Source organism: Equus przewalskii, chromosome 15, assembly GCF_037783145.1.
Source record: "Equus przewalskii isolate Varuska chromosome 15, EquPr2, whole genome shotgun sequence".
NCBI classification, from domain to species: domain Eukaryota; kingdom Metazoa; phylum Chordata; class Mammalia; order Perissodactyla; family Equidae; genus Equus; species Equus przewalskii.
Window position 1 is genome coordinate 24,621,407 of NC_091845.1, and position 21,383 is coordinate 24,642,789.

Consider the following 21,383-nt stretch of genomic DNA (forward strand, 5'->3'; position numbering starts at 1 on the left):
CCATTCATATTGTTCAAAGGTGTGCAATTTTTAAACATCAGTTTGTTTTTTAAATTAATGATATTTCTATTATCATTAGCATATTATAAGGAATCCTGAATATTAGTGATATCACTACAAAAACAATCAGCTTGTTCTATCTTCCCGAGTGGTTATTGCTTATTGCTCAAGGCCTCTCAGAGGAAGAATAGCATGAAGCAGTTTGGCTCCCCGCCTCCCCACCCCCCAGAGTTATAGTGCTTAGCCCCAGCCAGCACTCATTCATAGGACAGAGAGTCAACGCCAGGCGCAATACTATGCAATGGCTACGAGTCCAAGCCATTGCATACGGGTCAGGTGTCTTCTATTAAAGTATAACATGAAGAGAAGGTTTGGTTTTTCACTTCAAAAGACCCACCCAAATGTGCATTATTGTTTTATGCGTGAATAACAAATTGAAAATAAACGTTTTGGCTTCAGTGCAGGAAAACTTATAATTTGGGACTTTTTCAGCTGTTGTATTTAAAAGTAGCTATGTGGCTTCCAATTTTGCAAGATTATGAAACCACATGCTTTCTTACCATGTGCTTTTTATGGTACAAGGAGAGATATGTGTACAGAATCATCTACTCAATTCCAAATTAATAACATCAGATGATAATTTGTTTAAGACAACAGAAAAGACAATCCTCTGTGCAGGTCTCACTGCTCTCAGTCTTCCACTAGAATTTTAAAAACAATCAAGACAGCAGACAATTTCCTGCAAATGCTCTCCGTACTGTAGTTGATCACGCTGGTGTGTAGCTTTCGCACATATACTTTGAAAAACAATTAAAGCAACAGCTGCCTATAATTTTATTATTCAATTAATTGAACCATCTCTCTGTGAAGTACTCATATACAATATGCCTTCAAAAAGAGATTTCCAAAGCAAAGTTTTAAACTGAAAACAATATTAAAGATAATTGGGAACCGCAATTAAGCTCTCATTTCCGCCATACCATGGCTCTAGCAATATTATCAAGTGGCTAAAAGGCTAAAATAGACGTCTCCTACAGAACTAGTTTTCATAATTAAAACTGGATATAACTAACTGACAGTTGGGGATCATTCACAGTACATAGGCTAATTTTGGTTATAATAGAAGCTGGATTGAAACTATTCCGAAATGCGTAAATAGCAACAACTTTGTGTGGGTTGATTTGTACCTTGTTTTTGATTTAATTGTGTCTTAGTTGGTTTACTTGCCTTCTAGATAAATAAGGTAGTGAAAATAATAAGAAATTGTAAGAAAGTCTTTAACAAATGATTGTGTTAGCAATTTAGAAAAAGAAATTTTGCTTATTATTCTTGAGCAAAAGCAGGATGGACTCAAATGCTGAATTTTCTTAGTAATATCTGGGTTTTATAGTTAGAAATTAATATTTTTCAATGTGTGTGGCTAGGTTTTATTGGAGGGGTATTTATTTTGATTAGGGTTTCTCTTGAGCTTCCTAGATCTGTGGTTTAATGTCTTTTATTAGTTTTGGGTAGGCACAAAAGGTCCCACTCATGTTAACAATATACCACTGAATAGCAATTACAATAAAACAAATTACTGTACCTGACGTAAATGATGTTGATTGAGTCAACAAGAAAAGATGTGATTATTTTTAATACATTTATCTGCAAAGGCACACTTGGCTTGCTATGTTTAAGTATGCAACAATCTTTTACAAAGATTTTTATCAAACGTGGTTAAAATGAAAGAATTGACGGACTTACATTGACAAGCTCTATTTATCTGGAAACATATACTGATAAGCCTCTATTCTCAAGAGCACCAGAAAAATATAAATAGTAATAAGCCACTGTTTTCATAATCTTCAAAAGCTCTCTCATCTCATCCTTGATTCTACAAGGGAGGGACCTCACTACCTTCATCTCTGGATTCCCAGAAGGCCTTGCACAGTTCCTTGTATTTGCAGCAGGCAAATATACAAATACCTCAAATGTAAGCAGTGTTCTATAATTTTACCTTTGTGTAAAGAATGGGGGAAAACATGAACTGGCCCAACATCATAATCCTAAATTTTCACTCTTGGCTCAGCAGAGAACCGTATAAATCAGGAATGGCAAATAGGTTCCACTTCAAGGATTAACATTTACTTAACAGAACAAGGCTTTCTGGTGAGCTGTGCTAAGATGGCTCCAAGGTTTTGTTTAGGTTTAGCTGGGAAGCAGACACCAAAAATGCTCACAAATAACTAGGAAGTCTAAAGAACAAATTTTTCCACTTTTTTTTTTTTTTAAAGATTTTATTTATTTTTTTCCTTTTTCTCCCCAAAGCCCCCAGGTACATAGTTGCATATTCTTAGTTGTGGGTCCTTCTAGTTGTGGCATGTGGGACGCTGCCTCAGCGTGGCCCGATGAGCAGTGCCATGTCCGCGCCCAGGATTCGAACTGACGAAACACTGGGCCGCCTGCAGCGGAGCGCGCGAACTTAACCACTCGGCCACGGGGCCAGACCCCAAATTTCTCCACTTTTTAAAGGAGGTTACATGTGAATCTATAGATGGATCCCTTGAAATCAAATTTACATCTCCAAAGGAACTGGGAATCATTATAGGGATTTTTTAAAGTGATTTTTAATATATGTTTATGTTTGATAATCTGATTAAAGTTTGTCTTTAAACTTTGTCTCAGCCAACAAAATTCAATATGACTTATTATAAGAATCTTTTATCTAAATGATATTTATCTCATTTTAGTCACAAAACCACATAAGTAGGAGAGAAATGCATAGAAGAAAGGAAACAAAAGAGGAACACTGTTGTGTTTTTTATTTTTTTCTGACAAAGGGCCCTAACCCACTACCCCTAAGGCTGTGGGACTCATGAGGCATGGTTCCATCTTACCTTCAGCTCAAAGTAATGGAACCTGCAATGAACGTATGAGGTATTGTGATCACTTTGGCTTCACATTAACGACAGGAGGATGTCGGGCAGCTGGTACCCAGGTCTAAATGAGAAGCTAAGGGAGGAATCCAGAGCTCAGAAGTCACACCCTTTCCTCTCTTCCTCTCAGGCCTTTGCTATACATAATGCTCCTTATTCCCTACTTAGTTTTCTTTGTCATCTCTCTCTCACCACCTGTCTTTATCTTTTAATTGGCCAAATTATAAAATACAAGCGTTTTCTAAACATTTTGGATCTCTTTCTTTCTCTCTCCCTCAGTAGCCCTAGAAACAAGAAAATGTTACCCATTACTTTTATAAATTGAATGAAAGGATACTGTAGAATTCTAATTCTTTTCTTTTTGTATGAAGTGTCCCATATTTTCCAGGAGGCAAATGAAGAATTCAAATGTTCTTGTAGTTTTTAAATTGTCAAAAGACGTCAGCTTCATTATAATGTGCTTTCGCTAAAGTCTTAATTGGCATCTTAGACTCTGATTTCACTATAAATACTTCACAATAAATACTTTGCTCTTATTTGCAGGTGTTTTCTTCCATACAGACATGTTATATTTAATTTGGGGAACAAGTTTAGTACAACAAAAATCATACACACACACATTTTTACTCTGTTATCATTCTTTACTCTGTTCTCAATCTTTAATACACCTTCATAGGAATCTATGTTCTGACCAAACATGTCTGTGCAGACACCAGATTCTCCCAATCAAATGAAATGGTGTATGTGGAGAAACTGAGGCAGCTCTGGGGGTCTAGTGTTAAGATTTGGCGCTCTCATTGCCGCAGCCCAGGTTCATTTCCAAGTCAGGGAACCACACCGCCCATCCGTCAGATGCCATACTGTGGCAGTTGTGTGTTGCTACGCCACCGGCATTTCAAATACCAGCAGGGTCACCCATGGTGGACAGATTTCAGTGGAGCTTCCAGACTGAGAGAGACCAAGAAGAAGGATCTGGCCACCCACTTCCAAAAAAATTGGCCACGAAAACCCTATGAATAGCAGTGGAGCATTGTCTGATACAGCATCAGAAGGTGAGAGGATGGCACAAAAAGACTGGGCAGGGTTCCACTCTGCTGTACACAAGGTCGCTAGGAGTTGGAATCAACTTGACAGTACTAACGACAAGGAGACCCTGAGCATCTTCTAAATTACTATTATTTTGTTTATATTACTAGAGGTATGGTAGAATTTTGGTGTGGGTAGGGTGGTGATACACATTTTAACTGTTATTAAAATAAGAATCAACAACAATAAACAAGTTATTTACTCTTCAACTTGAATAAAAATGTAGTTTTTATAAAGTACTGGCTGCTTAAAATATTTATAAAATGTAAGTGAAAAATCTAAGTAATTATTTTATACATGGGACCATAATTGAAATGATAATACACTGGCCCCTGATTTCGATTACAAGGCTATGATTTCATCTTATAAAATCATCAGTGTAATGTCACAGTCATACAAAACCTAACTGATTTTATTTTCATTTTGCTTCAAACGTTGCATCTGAGCTTAAAGCGTGCATTTCTTCTAGGTACTGCTTTGCAGCTTTCTAACACCTTTTGGCTAGAGGCAAAACGATTCAGACCTGACAGCACTCTTAACACTCCTCTACACTGCACTGGACACTGATGTGGAATATTCAGAAAACAGAAAAAATCTGACACTTTTACAGGAAATTTTAATCACATCCTTTCAAAATATGCTTACTGTTTACCTAAAGCTCAGTAAGAGCAAATCTGTGTGTTGTAGCAGTGAACATACTTCTAAAAGAAACTAATTATAAATAAAAGAATGTATACAGTTATCCAACTTTGCATTGAACATGAAAAAGAAAGAATGCTAACCTTCAAACAATTAGTAAATAGTTATAAACACCTTCTGTGTAAAAGATGGAATTATAAAGAATATAAACATAAACAATCAAAAGACAAAGTTCCTTCCTCCAATAAGCAACGTCCTGTAAGAAACTAAACACAAACACACAGAAAAATGTGGTCTGGCTCCACTCATTACCACAAACTATCTGTGCTTCCCCGCGGCCCGTCACAAAGAGCTGAGCCCCGAAGTGAACACTGCTTAAGCTCCACCCAAGCGCAGCAGCGCCAGGGGCGTTTGGGACAGTTGGTCTAAGAAATCTGGTAGCTAGCGTTTTTAAGCTTTCTGTCTTCAAGTTAGGGAATCAACACAATTCGCAGGAATGCCTTAAACAAGATGATTTGATATAATATGACCTCAACTTTCGAGCATATGAAACAGCAAAAACATTATTAAAGATATTGTGTGCTATGTGCAAAGTGGTGTGTAAAATGATGAAGAACATCAACTCTGCCGTCAGGACTGCCTGGGTTCAAATCCTGGCTGTACCCCTTAATATTTAATATTCCAGCAGCCTTGCACAAGGTATGCAAACTCTTCTTCAGTTCCCACATCTACAAAATGAAGACCATAATACCACCTATCTCACAGAATGGTCATGAAGATTAATAGGAGATAATCCATGGAAAGTGCTTATCACAGTGCCTGGCCATTTTAACTGAAATGTTAGGTATTATGATTGTTTTTATTACTCCGGTTATTATCACTAACAATATTAACATAGCAAAAGCATGCTGGACAGGAAACCGAGGACTTCGGTTACTAGATGAAAGACAACCTCTCTGAGTGCTGGTTTCCTTGTTTTAGTGGGGATAACAAGCCTACCTCCCTGGGTTAATGTGTGATGTGAATGAGATGCTAATGAATATGGAGTGCTTAGCCCAGTGCCTGGCATACAGTATCTGCTCAACACACAAGTGATATCTTTCATAAGTATTCGGGTGATAATAAGTGCATAACTAAATTAACTCAACTACAGAAATGCTAGGAGAGAAATAAACAGGTGCTGTGATTACTGGGGCGGGAAGAAGGGAAGGTCCTACTTGAAAGAGGGGTGGACAGGGAAAGCCTCTCTGAGGTGACATCTGACCTAAGACTTGGGGAACAAGAAAGAGGTGGACATGAAAAAAGCCTAGGGAAAGAGCTAGAATGAAATCTCGATAAGGGAAGGGATTTTTGTCAGTCCTCTTCATTACTAAAGCCCAAAACCCCAGAAAATGCTGGCACAGAACAGGCACTCAGTAACCATGTGTAGAATGAATGAATAAAGACTACTTCTGGCAGAGGGCACAACAAATGTAAAAACTCTGCAGATAAGTACCAGCTTGGCGTGTCCAAAAAGAAGAGAGGCGAGGCCAGCAGGATTGTAGCGCAGTAAGTGGATACAGTGCGGATCGAGTGTAGCAGGTGGGTGGTGTACAGGATAAGGCCAGTGAGGCAAAGCGGGCGGGTAGTGTGAGACAAGGTCAGTGCTGTAGGAGGGGGCCAGATGACATAGGGCACCATCAGTCATGGTTTAAACTGTAGATTCTATTATTCTTTCAAAGAGATGTCACTGAAGGGTTTAGCGGTACAATCTGATCCATTTCTTTAAAGATCACTCTGGCTGCTGTGAAGAGAAGATATTTCAGGGAAACAAGAATGGAATTCAGAGACCATCTGAGAAGCCAATGTGACAAGTGAAGCAAGAGGTAAGAAAGAGGCTTCAATTAGAATAGTGGACTTGTTGATGGGCTGAATATAAGGGATGAGGGAAAAGGAAAACTGTGGAATAATTCTTAGCTTTCTACTTTAGTGAGCAATATATATTTGTGCTATTTACTGAGAAGGGGACAACTGGGGAGGAATAGGTCAGGGAGAAGGGGAATAAAACCCAAAAGTTCTGTTCTGATCTGGCTCCCCTGAGACACCTTGAGTGAGGACTTCACCTAGGAAGCTGGTTATATGAGGGTGTAACTCAGAGGAAGTGGTCCACAAGAGAACTATAAAGGCACAAGTCATCCGTATAAAGATGGTATCCAAAACTAAGGGACAAGATGAAATAATAAGGGTCTTTGGGTCTTTGTTGGGTAATAAGAACCACAGAATTTACCATGTTTCTCTTCTTGTTGGGCTGCCATAAATTTCCAAACTCCACATAAACCTTAAAGGAAAATTATCTTCTTGGAGGTTCTGGATATGATTATCTATCCCTTCTATTTTCCCTCCTCTTCACGGTGTCTAGTCTTCTTTGATCTAAAATCTTTTTTGTAAGTATATGTACTATAAAAAAAAGAAGAACATAAAAATGAGGTAGTGTACAGACAGGCAGAGTCGGGGGACTGGCTCCCACCTACCTTGACTGGTCTTCCATTACAGACACATGACCTTGAGGTTACCTGTGAGTGTGTGCCTCTCTGATAGACTATAAGCCCCTCAAGGACATTAGCCATTTCTCATTCATCTTTGCATTGCTGTGAAATGGAACCATGTCTAGCTCAGAGTAGGCAGGCAACATGTACTAACTGCTTCTGTCTCTTATCTGTAAACTGAAGGGGTTGAGGCCTTGTTCGAATACTCTAAGGCTTGGTTCTAAAATATTTTAAACACAATATACTACGTGACTAAACATCAATCAGCAATATGGACAAATGTTTGGTAAATAAGGGTAAATCTTCAGGGCCTGGATTGGAAGATTTGAAGCGGGAGAAAAAAAAATCAACTAGCTTTGAAAGATGCATAATATTTGGATCCGTGGAAGCACATTTCAAAAAGGAGCCAACAAACAGAGGCAGTAAGGAGTCTATTCTGGCTAGAGGGAAAGTATAAAGGAAAAAGTTTAAGGGCAGGGGAGCTGAATAAACCAGTTAAGGACACAGTATCCTTGAGTGCCAACAGCTCTATGTTTTAGAAACTATTTAATTTCTGAGAACTTCAATGAGATATTTAACCAATATCACACAAATTCAAGGTGTAGGATGCATGAGAAAGGAGAAAAACTGTTAACTTAGTTCAGATGTAAGTTAATAAGAATCTGATAAAAAGGAGGCCACAGGTTCCAAAAAAGTCAGAGTCAACCAAACTTGGTAAGTGATGTGATATGGAGGAAGAGAAAGATGAGAATCAGACTTTAACCTGGGGTTTGGGACCAAAGGGTCAGGAAAATGGTGGTATGACTAACAGAAATCAGGGATACAGCAGGAGGAAGTGATTTTAGTTGAAAGGTAATACCCTCAATTTTAGGCAGAGTAAGTTTAAGATGATAGTAGCCACCGCCTAGCTCCACACTCCCACTCCTTGCAGCATGTGCATGTAATCTGCTAAAGTCCTTGTCAAGAAAAATTTTCCTGAGTAGTACTTCCACATAAATATAATAGAGAAACCCTTCCATATAATAAAATCTATGGTCGCAAAAGCAAATTTCAAAGGATAAAATCATAAATACAAAAATAAAAGAAGTTCTACAAAGCACTGTGATTTCACATTTGGATGTTAAAAAAAATAAAAGCACTATTAAATGAAAAGACGCTCAACATTATTTAGATATGAGAAAACTGTAAATTGAAACCACAATGAGATACCAGTATACAACTATTAGAATGGCTAAAATTGTTTCTTAAATCTAATAATAACAAGTAATGACACGGATGCAGAGCAACTAGAACTCTCAGACATTGTTGCAAAATGGTACAGCCACTTTGGAAAATACTTTGTCAGTTTCTTATAAAATTAAACTTATACCTTCTCTATGACCCAGCGATCCCACTCCTAGGTACTTACTCAAGAAAAACAAAAGCATATGTCCATACAAACACCTATATGCAAATGTTGATAGCAGCTCTATTCATAATCATCAAAAACTGGAAACAACTCAAATATGTATCATCTAGTGAATGAATAAACAAATTGTAGTACATTCATACAATGAAATACTACTCAGTGACAAAAAGAAACAAACTACTGGTACACACAAAAACATGAATGAATCTCAAAAGCATCATATTCAGTGAAAGGAGCCAGAAACAAAATGCTATATAATGTCTTATTTTATTTATATGACATTCTGGAAAAGAGAAAACTACAAATATTCTATATTTTAGTTATGGTGGTAATCATAAACATTTGTCAAAACTCATAAAAATTCACACTTATAAAGAGTGAATTTCCCAGTATGAAAATTATTCCTCAATAAAGCCAACTTAAAAAAAAAACTATAGCATCTTAACATTTGCTCAAAGAAAATTGTTAAAGCTTAACATTGTTATCTGAGACTACTCTGAAAAATTCTAGACATTTCTTAACTAGCTAGATTACTGCAAATGTCCTTAACACTGAAAAGAAATAAACCCCGTGCTTTTCCGGCTTTGGGGTTCAAAACATTCCTATGCAGAGATAGGGCGCGAGGATGTTAGAGAGTATGCAGAAACTGTGTGAATGCTGGTTATTGAGACAGTAATACAGTGAGCCTTGTTTGCTGGACAGCTGTTGTTTCATTGTTCTTTTGTCACACACAAAAAAGGAGAGCTGTCAGGCTCATGCAATGTGACCTTCTCATTGGATAGCTATTGCTTCACGCCCAGAAACTGCCTGAGAAATTCATTTTCACATGCACCACACAGAAAATGGTCAAAACAAAACAAACAAAACAACGACCATGAAACACCCAGAAAAATCTATTAAATAAGCTGTACTACTTCTTGAAATCACATGACTTGTAAGAATTATTTCTCAATACTGAATATTCCTTTTAAGAGTAATGTTTTGCTGCATTTTATTATCCTTAGTATATAACCTCAACAGAATATTTCTCAGAGTCCAAATAATTTGTTATTCTTCAAATGACATTTTCTATGAGCACTCTATGATTACTAATTCCATACAATTATGGGAGTAATTCCTTCATTTTTTGTATTATCACATGTCTACCTAGATACTTTGCCCTTTGAAGGTTTGGTCATTTATAAACTATCTTTATTTGAACAAAGGTTTTCAGATTCTTTTGATCATTATCCACCGTGATAAATACATTTTACATTGTGACCCAGTACAGAGGTGTGTGTGAACGCACATGCTCAACACTGAAGTTTTACAAAATAAGACTTCTCCTTACCACAGAAGATGTTCTCTATTTTCTTTTTTTTTATAGTCTTTAAAATGTTGGCAAACACCCACACAATTCATATCATGACCCACAATTTTCAAAATCATTGCACCAGAAGATAAAAACGAATACAGCGAACGGTCTCTGCGTGTCTTCAACACAGGCTTTTAAAATTCACTTAATGTTTGTTTTCAAGCATATGAGCTACCTTCCCCGAAGCTGACTCACAACGTCACCACACTCTGCTCCTTCTCACTGGGGGTTCCTGGGCCTAGTTGGGGTGAGCAGCAAAACACAGAAGGGACAGTCAGAGTCCCATACCCCCTGCCTCTCTCCCATCCTGTCCACCATTATATGGGTGGAAGAGGCCTCGGCCTTCTAAGCCTACAAATATTGAGGGCCTTGCTTTCTTTCCTTTTCCATTTACCTTCATTGCTATTCCTTCACCTCTACACAGACAGACACACACACCAGTGACGTAAAATAAAACTCAACTGGGTGGAAAAAGAGCTGCAATACAGAAGAAAGTGAAGCAAGTTTTCTCCTCGACATCTGAGGATTTCAGCCCTGCCTGCCAGGCTTATTTCCCGGTACCACGGACACCTGAACATATTTAAAAGACTCAATTGATGTACAAATCACACACAAAAAACGTTTTCAATTGTTAATAATTTTGAGTTTTTAAACTGCTGGTCAATATTATATTCTACTACTCCACACTGAAACTATTGGATATTTATGATAATTAGAGAGAAATTTTATATGAAGATTGGAAAACTTACTTTTAAGGACTCCCATAAGGGAAACTGGACCAACGAGAAAGGAATCTGAAAAGAAAAAAAATCAAATAAATTATGCAGGAAAAATCAGAGCTCGCCTAGTATTACTCTATGAATCTATAATTATTTAGAAACATTATTTCATTTTAACTTTATATATACAACAAAGCTAACATTAAACAATGTATAGGTATGGTATACACAGTTTTGAGAAAACGAGTTAAACTGTAACTGCCGGTAGAGTTCTACTAACTTTTTGAGCCCAAGGGACACAAAATGATGCTGTGAAGCCCTTTTGAAATGGAAAGAGAAGCATGATATGCAGAGGCTCTGGCTATCGAAATGACAAAATAAATATTTCCCATCGCAAGTAATAAAGATTTTAAAGACTTGACGTTTTCCTGCTTAGGAACCAGACCTGTCTACTTGTTAGCAGGCCAGTGTTAAGGTTTAGAAGAGAAACACCACGGAGCGGAAGAGAGATGGAGGGGAAGGCCGAGGGAGAGGGAAGAGTCGGGGAGGCGGAGACAGTAGGCAGGAGGAAGGAGGAGAGAAAAGGAGGGGAGGGGAAGGGAAGGAAAGAAGAACAGGGAGAGAGGAAGAGAGGAGGGGTAAAGAGAGGAGAGAGGGAGGGGGAGCAACGAGGGGAGAGAGAGAGGAAGGAGAGAAGGGGGAGGAGAAAGAAGAAAAGCAGGAGAGGAATGAGGGAGGGCAAGCCAAGTAGAGGGCACGAGAGGGTAGGGGAGAGAGAAAGGAGACAGATAGAGCCACTTGCAAGAGTAAGCAGAGAAACGGACCTGAGGGGCAGAGCATGGGCGTGGGAAGTCAGCACCCCTCAAGGAAGGAACACCTTACCAATGCTGGAGGATTAGAGGGCTGTAAACGGACAGGTGCAGAAGTGGGCCTGAGCGCCTGATTTAGTCCCAAGCACAGTCAGGGAGAAGAGCAATCTGTAGTAATGAAGTATGAGTGAAGATAATCTCCACACTTACATTTAAATGAGTATTTACAGTTAGTTGTTTTATTTCAGTGAATCCTCACAACAACCCTTTAAAACAGGTATTATCACCACCCCCATTTTACAGATGAGGAGAGAGATGGTTCAGAGAAGCTGAATAACTTGCCTAAAGGCACGCAGTTAGGAAGTAAGAAGACCGACAATATGATTCCAGAGCCCTGTCTGACTACTATTCTAGCTAAAATACATCTAAGTGCATTTATCTGCATATAAATTCCCCCACAGTATAATCTATTTGCTTTTAATAAATCTATTTGCTTTAAATAAAATTCTAAAATAGAACTCCACCTCCATATTTCCTAAAACAAAAATGCCTGAACTCCAGCAGACCCCACCTACTGACCTACGTAACATCCCCTCACTGCCCAGTGGGCCTGCACTAGGATGCTCCTGCTCACAAGCAGGCCACGGCCCTAGTCCTACTATTCTGTACTCAGGTCAGTTGTGAGTGAAAAAGTAAATGCGGACTTTGAATATTAACAAAATGCATATGGATATCTAAGCGTGTAAGAGTGTGTGTGTGTGTGTGCGTGCACACTAGAGATCACGATTTTGAAGGAATTAATGGGTATTTACCTTCCCAGGAATTAAGGGCATTAAACTACTTCTAAAATATTTATATTTGATCAGAAATTAAGAGTCCAGCATCATCTGTCTTACTCTGCTAGAACAAATGACAGCCCTGGGTTTGACAGCGGCCACAGAAACAAAATCTCCCTGCCATTCAGGCAGGAAATGGCAGTGAGGGAAAAAAATCAGTGTCAATAGACTAGTTTAAGGTGACAAACTACAATCTCACCGAAGTCTGTCACCTTCATAAATAAGCAGCACTCCACCCCGTATGTCAAAGTTCCACAACAGGAGTCAAATTTAGCGGTTTTTGTCACTAAAACACAAAAGTATCTGACACTGTCCATTCTGAAATTGAAGTGCTGTATTTCCAATTAACTTAATTATCTAAACCCAAAAAACGGACTATGTAACAATCCTAAAGGCTTTTCTAGGTTTTTAAAAATTTACAATATGTAATAAAATACCCCAAAAGACTAACAGACAATGGGACTATAAATGATTTTAATTTTCTTCTTTGTACTCTCTTCTCCTAAATGTAAATATATCACATTTTAATAAGAATGTAAATATTTCACACATTTTAAGGTGAAAAAACGCCTTATAATTTACTGCAACAGTCCATGCTAGCATTCTTTACTTCTTGATTAAAATAATTCAGCAAACTGCATTGTATGTTATCAACACTTCTTTGGTACTTAGCAAGTAACATTAGATTTTGAATTCTGTAGATGAACATTTTGCCCATTTTCCTCTATTAAAAGTTGTTCATTAAATTGTTCCTTCAACTTAAAGTAGTAATTTAAAAATCACACATTTGAAATGGCCAAACTATTCCATTGGGTATTTATTTTTAAAAGTGAGCCAACAGTAAATCCCAACTTTACTCTCTAAAACAAGATTAATTGACAGTCTAAGGTAATTAAACGTGCTGTGAATGCTTAAATAATTAAATTTATTTCTGGTTTCCGGTAGTGAAATATCCCTCATAAGACAAACTCCTGATGCGTAAAAATTTTTCAAATATTCTTCAAGCCAAAATCATACTGAATGCGTCTTGTCACTTACAATACGAAGAAACAATAATGAAAATGTGTTTAACACATGTGAAGGAAGGCCTGCCAGCAAACATGGCTCCAGAGCTAACACAAATACTTCCCCAGCTTCTACAGAGCCTGCGCCTGTCACAAAGCTAGCTCCCGCCCCATGTCTGGTTTGGAGTTACATAACAGTGATGTTTCTTCAAAACGTGGAATTTTAAACCCCAAACAGATGTAAGCTGTTATTCTAAAATGTTTTATAGATGAAGAAAATGAATAGCTGCACTCAGAGGTCTTATATTCCAAAACACAACATACCCATTTTATTGCACCAAAAGTTACAAAACGGCTCACTGTAGTGACCTTTTTAATGCCTCCATTTAAGATGTTTTGTTTGAGTAAGGTGGTTAAGACCCAGGGCACTAATAAGTGAGCAGCAGTAAACCCAGCTACCATCAAAGAGGCAGATGTAGAGGGGAAACCCTGCTAAAATTCAACATGGCTTCCGCTAGTAATAACCACAGCAATAATCCTATACAAGAGCGCATGGGAGGACTCCATAAAGCAGATAAAATGAAATCCGGGGGTGCCAGCAGGGAAGAAAGCGTTGGGCATTACTAATGAAATAAAGAATGTACCAAATCACATCATGAGCATGCTTTACCTATCACCAAGTATTGGACTAGAATCATCCTGGAAGCCAATCCACGCTCATAAGCCTGTGACCTTAAAACAAATGACTGTAACCTCATAGTCTTTTAACGAATAATGATGTAATTTAAAATATAACTGAGGGAATATGACTTCTAAGGTATCACTTAGCTTTAAAATTCTATTTTTCAATGGAAAGATCAAATCAGAATAACAATACATTTAAAAAAATAATAAGACTTGATTGTAAGCTGCTATGAACATATTACTACTATGATTGATCCAGGAAGCCAAAGGAACAGGAAAGTACATTTAAAAAGCTATGAAATTGGGGCCGGCCAGGGGGCGAAGCGGTTCAGTTCGCACGTTCCGCTTCTCGGCAGCCTGGGGTTCGCTGGTTCAGATCCCGGGTGCAGACATGGCACCACTTGGCAAAAGCGATGCTGTGGTAGGCGTCCCACATATAAAGTAGAGGAAGATGGGCACAGATGTTAGCTCAGGGCCAGGCTTCCCCAGCAAAAAGAGGAGGATTGGCAGTAGTTAGCTCGGGGCTAATCTTCCTCAAACAAAAAAATAAGTAAGTAAATAAATAAAAAGCTGTGAAAGCTCTTATACTTGGCAGAAATAACCCAAAATTCTCCAGCAATAAGATTTAGAAAAATGACAGAAACTGCTGCTAAGACCTTAAATCAGAAGGGGTTTGAAGAACAGCATGGAATTGGTAGGTCTGCCATGGATATCGGGGTTGGTTCAAGCACTGGCCCATTCTAACTTTCAAGGGATCCTACAAGTGACCCACATGACAGTCTCCTTTTTGTTGCACAACAGCGTCCAAATCTCTGTGCTTGATTTAGGCTTTTCCATTCCAGTGTCGCACAGATAAAGACATTTCTCCTCTTAAATACTCTGCCTTTTCCCATTAAACCCAGTGGTAACCAAGGACAAATGAAGTTGAAGACCTAAAAACCTTTTGCCCCAAAATGACCATTGTCCTTAAATTAAAAAAAAAAAAAGTGAAAATCATTCAAATCTGGTCTGCTAGCATTTGACATACCTGGAAGGAATTCTAACAATAAATATATATGATTTTTAACTTTAACAACTATAATCCATTTACCTGCACGGTACATAGAGAAAAGAACATATACTAATAAAGGAAATTAAGCTTTCCTTTATTCCTTTATTTCGCCTTCTTAAAAGTAGGAAAAACTGAAAGTTAATTAATCCTCAGGTTTATAAAACATACTAAAATTCCTAAAGCATCTTTCTAGAGAAAGCACCAAATGGACATCAGAGTATCAAAATCTAATGTAGAAAAGGAAAAGCGTATGAGCAGTTTGATTCTCAAGTAAATCTATTAGATCTCAAAGGCAGGAGCCTTGAGAGCATCAAAACTTACTAGAAAGCTACAGTAAGCAAAACTGGTGGTAGCACCAACAGAGTCACATAGACCAATGGAATAGAATAGGGAGCCCAGAAATAAACCCTTGCATACATGGTCAAACGATCTTTGACAAGAGTGCCAAGACCATTCAATGGTGAAAGAACAACCTCTTTAACAAATGGTGCTAGGAAAACTGGATATTCACATGTAAAGGAATGAAGTTGGAGCCTTACATTACACTATATACGAAAATTCAGTCAAAATAAATTGAAGATCCAAATTTAAGACCTAAAACCGTAACACTCTTTGAAGAAAACAGGGGAAAATCTTCCTGACCTTGGATTTGGCAATGATTTCTTGGATACGACGCCAATTCACAGGCAACAAAAGCAAAACTAGACAAATGGGACTACATCAAAATTTAAAACTTCTGTGTACCAAAGGACACAATCAACAGATTGGCAAGGCAACCTACAGAATAGGAGAAAATATTTGCAAATAATATATCTAATAAGGGATTAATATTCAGAATATATAAAGAACTCCTACAACTCAACAACAAAAAAACCCTCAATTTTAAAAATGGGTGAAGGATTTGAAAAGACATTTCTCCAAAAGAGATAGACAAATAGCCAACAAGCATACGACAAGATGCTCAAAATCACTAATGATTAAAGAAATGCAAATCAAAAGCACAATGAAACATTACCCATTAGGAAAGTACCATCAAAAAAGCCCAGAAAATAAGAAGTATGGGCAAGGATATGGAGAAACTGGAACTCTTGTACTCTATTGCTGGAATGTAAAATGGTGCAGTCGCTTGGAAAACAGTATGGTGGTTCCTCAAAATTAAAAAGAGAATTACCATATGATCCAGCAATTCCACTTCTGGGTACATACACTAAAGAATTAAAAGCGAGGTCTCAGAGAGAGATTTATACATTCATATTCACAGTAGCATTATTCACAATAGCCAAAAGGTGGAAGCAATCCAAGTGCCCACTGATAGATGAATGGATATACAAAATGTAGTATATACATACAATGGAATATTATTCAGCTTTAAACAAGGAAATTCGGACATGCTACAGGATGGATGAAATTGAGTACATTATGCCAAGTGAAACAGGCCAGAACAAAATAACAAATATTGTATGATTCCACTTCTATGAGGTAGCTAGAGTAGTCAAATTCATAGAAACAGAAAGTAGAATGGTGGCTGCCAGGAGGCCAGAAGAAGGGAATAGGGAGTTATTGCTTAATGGGTACAGAGCTTCAGTTTTGTAAAATGAAAAAGGTTTTGGAGAGTGGTTCACAACATGTGAAAATGCTTAATACAACTGAATTGTACACTTAAACAAGGTTAAGCTGGTAAATGTTAGGTGTATTTTACCACAATTTTAAAAAAATTTTTTAAAGATACTGTTAATAAAAAGGCAAGCTACAGAATGGAAGAAAATATTGCGAAACATATATCTGACAAAAGACTTCTAGTCAGAATACATAAACCTTTCAAAACTCAATAATAAAAACTAATAACCCAATTTTTTAAATGCACAAAAGATTTGAAAAAAGCACTTCACATAGAAAGATATACAAATCACTAATATAAGCACATAAAAAGTTATTCAACATCATTAGTCATCAGAGAAATGTTAATTAAAACACACAGGCTGGTGGTTCCTCAAAAAGTTAAACACAGAATTACCATACAACCCAGCAATTCCACTCCTAGATACATAGCCAAAATAATTGAAAACAAGGACTCAAACAGATAATTGTACACCAGTCTTCACTGCAGTATTATTCAAAATAACCAAACAACTCAAGTGTCCATCAACATACAGATGGATAGACAAAAGGTGGTATAGCCATACAATGGAATCTTCTCAGCCATAAAAAGGAATAAAGTTATGAGATGGGCTACAATATGGATAAACCCTGAAACCAGACTAGGTTAAACAAGCCAGACACAAAAGGCCAAATACTGCATCATTCCACTTATATGAAACAGCCAGTACAGGGAAACTCAGAGACAAACTAGACCAGAGGTTGCCTGGGCTCAGGGGAGAGGAGAGTAGGGACTACTGCTTAATGAGCAAAGAGCTTCTGTTTGGGGTGAGGAAAAAATTTTGGAAGTAGATAGTAGAGACAGTTTTACTACATCGTGAATGACACAGAAGTGTACACTTAAAGTGATTGAAACGGCAAATTTTATATTGTATCTATTTTACCACAATTTAAAAACTATTTTTTAAAAAGCACATATTGAAGTGCCATTATACAACCACTAAAACAGCTGAAACAAAAAAAAAGACTGAAAAAAAAACAAATAATGGTAAAGATGTGGAACAACCACAACTCTCATATTTTGCTGGTGGGAACTTAGGACGATCACTTTTTACTTTTTTTTAAAGATTGGCCCTGAGCTAACATCTGTTGCCAATCTTCTGGGGTTTTTTCCCTCCTCTTTTCCTCAAAGCCCTCCAATACACAGTTGTAAATTCTAGTTGTAGGTCCTTCTAGTTCTGCTATGTGGGAGGCTGCCTCAGCATGGCTTGATGAGCGGTGCTATGCCCATGCCCAGGATCCGAACCGGCAAAACCTTGGGCTGCCAAAGTGGAGCATGTGAACTTAACCACTATCCCACAGGGCTGGCCCCAACAATCAGTTTCAAAAGCGGTTTGCTATGTTTTTGATCGAGAAATTCCACTCGTAGGTATTTATTCAAAAGCAATGACAAGGGGCCGGCGGCACAGTGGTTAAGTGCACACGTTCTGCTTCAGCAGCCCGAGGTTCGCCAGTTTGGATCCTGGGCGTGGACACGGCACCGCTTGGCATGCCATGCTGTGGTAGGCTTCCCACATATAAAGTAGAGGAAGATGGGCATGGATGTTAGCTCAGGGCCAGTCTTCCTCAGCAAAAAGAGGAGGATTGGCAGATGTTAGCGCAGGGCTGATCTTCCTCAAAAGAAAAGAAAAAAGCAATGACATTATATGTCCACTGTAAGATCTGTCATCACAATAGTTAATGTTCAAAAATAGGAAAGAAGCTTGCAAATTGTTATAGTCATACAATGGAATATTAGGAATAATATGGAAAGAACTACTGATACATGCTATAACATTGATGATCCTCGCATACATTATGCTGAGCAAAAGAAGTCAGACATAAAGAGTTCATACTGTATGATTCTATTTACATAAAGTTCTAAAAAAAGGCCAAACTAACCTGAGTGGGCAGACTGACTGGGATGGGATTCCAGAGAACATTCGAGGGATACAGCACAGCACAACCAGAGGGACCTACAACTAGAATATACCACTATGTACTGGGGGGATTTGGGGAGAAAAAGCAGGAAAAATAAGAAAGATTTAATCCTGCTGCCAGGGGTCTATAAACACTACTTGTGCAGTGAAGTTATGCTGTCAAGAATTACTGGGTCAGCCCCGGCTGCCTAGTGGTTAAGTTTGGCGTGTTCCACTTCAGCAGCCCAGGTTTGGTTCCCAGGCGTGGACCTACACCACTCATCTGTCCATGGCCATGCTGTGGCAGCAGCTCACATACTAAAAGAGGAAGACTGCCAGATGTTAGCTCAGGCGAATCTTCCTCAGCAAAAAAAAAAAAGGGAATTACCAACATATGTTTCACTTAGCAGAATATGAGGTCATAAGTGGATACAAGTTGTGCCCTATCTGAAAAAAATGGAACTATTTTTCTTAGTTGGGATTCTTAAGAAATAAAATTAGCACTTTTTAAAGTTCTCCATTTAATTCAGGAAAGTTAAAAAAAATCTACCTTCTCATAAATATACACACATACACATATATATACATGCACACTGATTCCTTCAGTGATTCATTTATCTTCACTGGCTTCTTTAATGAACTGTGGATCACTCCACAATTCTTAACAATAATCACTCAGCAATTAGGATGATTTTTGCTAATGAAACCTGAAATTTTCTTTTGGCGCATAAGAAGCAAATGAAGAAGCTCATTTTCAATTCTACACAGAGTCATTTCCAATATGTTAAGCAGCGTTGATTTAAGTCTTCTAAGAAAACAGCCAGAGAGCAGTTGAGGGAGGTGCTTGAGACTCAGAAATTTCAAAACCAGAACTCCTGTCAAGATGTTAGAACTCTGGCACAGGGTCAGGAAACAGATGTTTTCAGTTGGAATTTGCATGCAACTTTAATCCCTTACAAAATATAGTCAGGCTGTTCTTAAGATCTTTTTCTGCAGCTGAGAATGGCATTAGCATGTGATGTGTAGTTCTTTCCCACCTACAATTCGTTGCTTCCTGTCCAGCCAGCACATTTTAACTCTTTACTCAGGAAGCAAAAAAGAGGGGTGAGTAAAAATGAGTAACCAACCCCTCAAGAAGTCCTACAAAAGAAACTAGATTACTTATTATTCCATCAATTATCCTTGTTAACTAAAGGCACATACTCATCTATCCAGGTTTTCCCCATTTCTAAAGCAATTTATTTCTTGGTCATAAAGGTGTTCTAATTGATGGTTTCCCAAACTCTAAAAAATAAAATAAAATTTAAAAGACTAATCAGGAGCAATAAACATCTCAACTAATATTCAAATCATTTGTATGGACAGATTCTTTGGGCATTTATGCAAAATTACTTGAAAAGAATCATGAAAAATAAAAATAAGTTTCTACAGTGTTACGCCATGTGGGTAGCTCACTTGCTTGCTCCCTCTCTCCCTCCTGCCTACCTCCTTCCCTCTCTCAGCACCATCTCCCAACCTCCCCAAAATAATCCAGTAGGATTAAAAGCATATTTGACATAAAGTGACACCAAGGAGGCACTGACCAATGTATAGTATATACAGAAGAAAGAAGGGGCTGCAAGACCAGAAGAAAAGCTGACAGTAAGCTTGATGAGGGCAGGATGACAGTGGTGTCTAGCTTGCTTCTCATCACATCCTAGTGTCTGGCATAACGGAGTGCTCAATAACTATTTATTACATGAATGAGTGAAGGAAAAGCAAAGGAATGAAAGAAGAGAAAGTAGGGAGTAATGCTGGTGGCAGAATTAGAGTAGAAACGAGGTCTTTTGGCTCATAGCCCAATGAATACTCTTTCTACTTATCAACTATTGATTTACAAATATTTGTTAGAATAATGTTCTGAGAGCCGAATAATAAGAAAAAAGAAAAGTGAACATCAGGTATATACAAATGGGATAAAATACAAAAGTAGATCCCATTTGTTATATTTGTTAAAGTCAAAATGTCAGATAAATATGCATACATATACTTCTACATATTCCAGGAAATAGATGCTTTGGAAAGTCACTCTATGCTTCTCCAGTTAACTCCTATTTACCTCTGTTTGAATGAATGAATCTCTTATTCACTTATGACAATAGAAAACAGCATTAAAGCCCAGGTGTTGGGAACTCTATAATCTACTTTGTACAACTAGAGAAGCCAGACCCGGGGGTCTGGTGGTTAAGATTTGGCATCCTCACCAGCATGGCCCGTGTTCATCTCCTTGTCAGGGAACCACATCACCCCTCTGTCTGCGGTCATACTGTGGTGGCTGCATGTTGCTGTGATGCTGAAAGCTATGCCACCAGTATTTTAAACACCAGCAGGGTCACCCATGGTGGACAGGTTTCAGCAGAGCTAAACTAGGAAGAAGGACCTGGCCACCCACTTCTGAAAAAATTGGCCATGAAAACCCTACGACTAGCAGCAGAGCATTGTCTGATACAGCGCCAGAACGTGAGAGGATGGCACAAAAAGACCGGGCAGGGTTCCGCTCTGCTGTCCACAGGGTCGCTAGGAGTCAGAATCGACTAGACAGGCACTAACAAAAAAACAATGAGAGAGAAGCCGTGCTTCCAGAAGAGTAATTTTGGGTAGAATTTAGGGCATTAAATAAATGAGTGTAATAAATTGCCACAAGACATTGCCCCCAATTTACTGGTTTCCTTTTCCTCAGTTCTGTTATGTGGGTTCGGTCCTATTATATAATTAGTGAACACTCTACCACAAGTAATTAGTGTTTAACCATAATTATAA

The 21,383-nt window shown here is 38.1% G+C and overlaps 1 protein-coding gene across 3 annotated transcripts in view; it reads right to left on the minus strand.

The window, feature by feature from the left end:
- SLC25A26 (solute carrier family 25 member 26) overlaps positions 1-21,383 on the minus strand; it is a 149,462-nt gene that overhangs the window by 26,032 nt on the left and 102,047 nt on the right. For all 3 annotated transcript variants that reach the window (XM_070576866.1, XM_070576868.1, XM_070576867.1), the window contains one exon: positions 10,677-10,721. In XM_070576866.1, the coding sequence (XP_070432967.1) occupies positions 10,677-10,721 (45 nt within the window). The remainder of the gene's footprint in view (positions 1-10,676; positions 10,722-21,383) is intronic.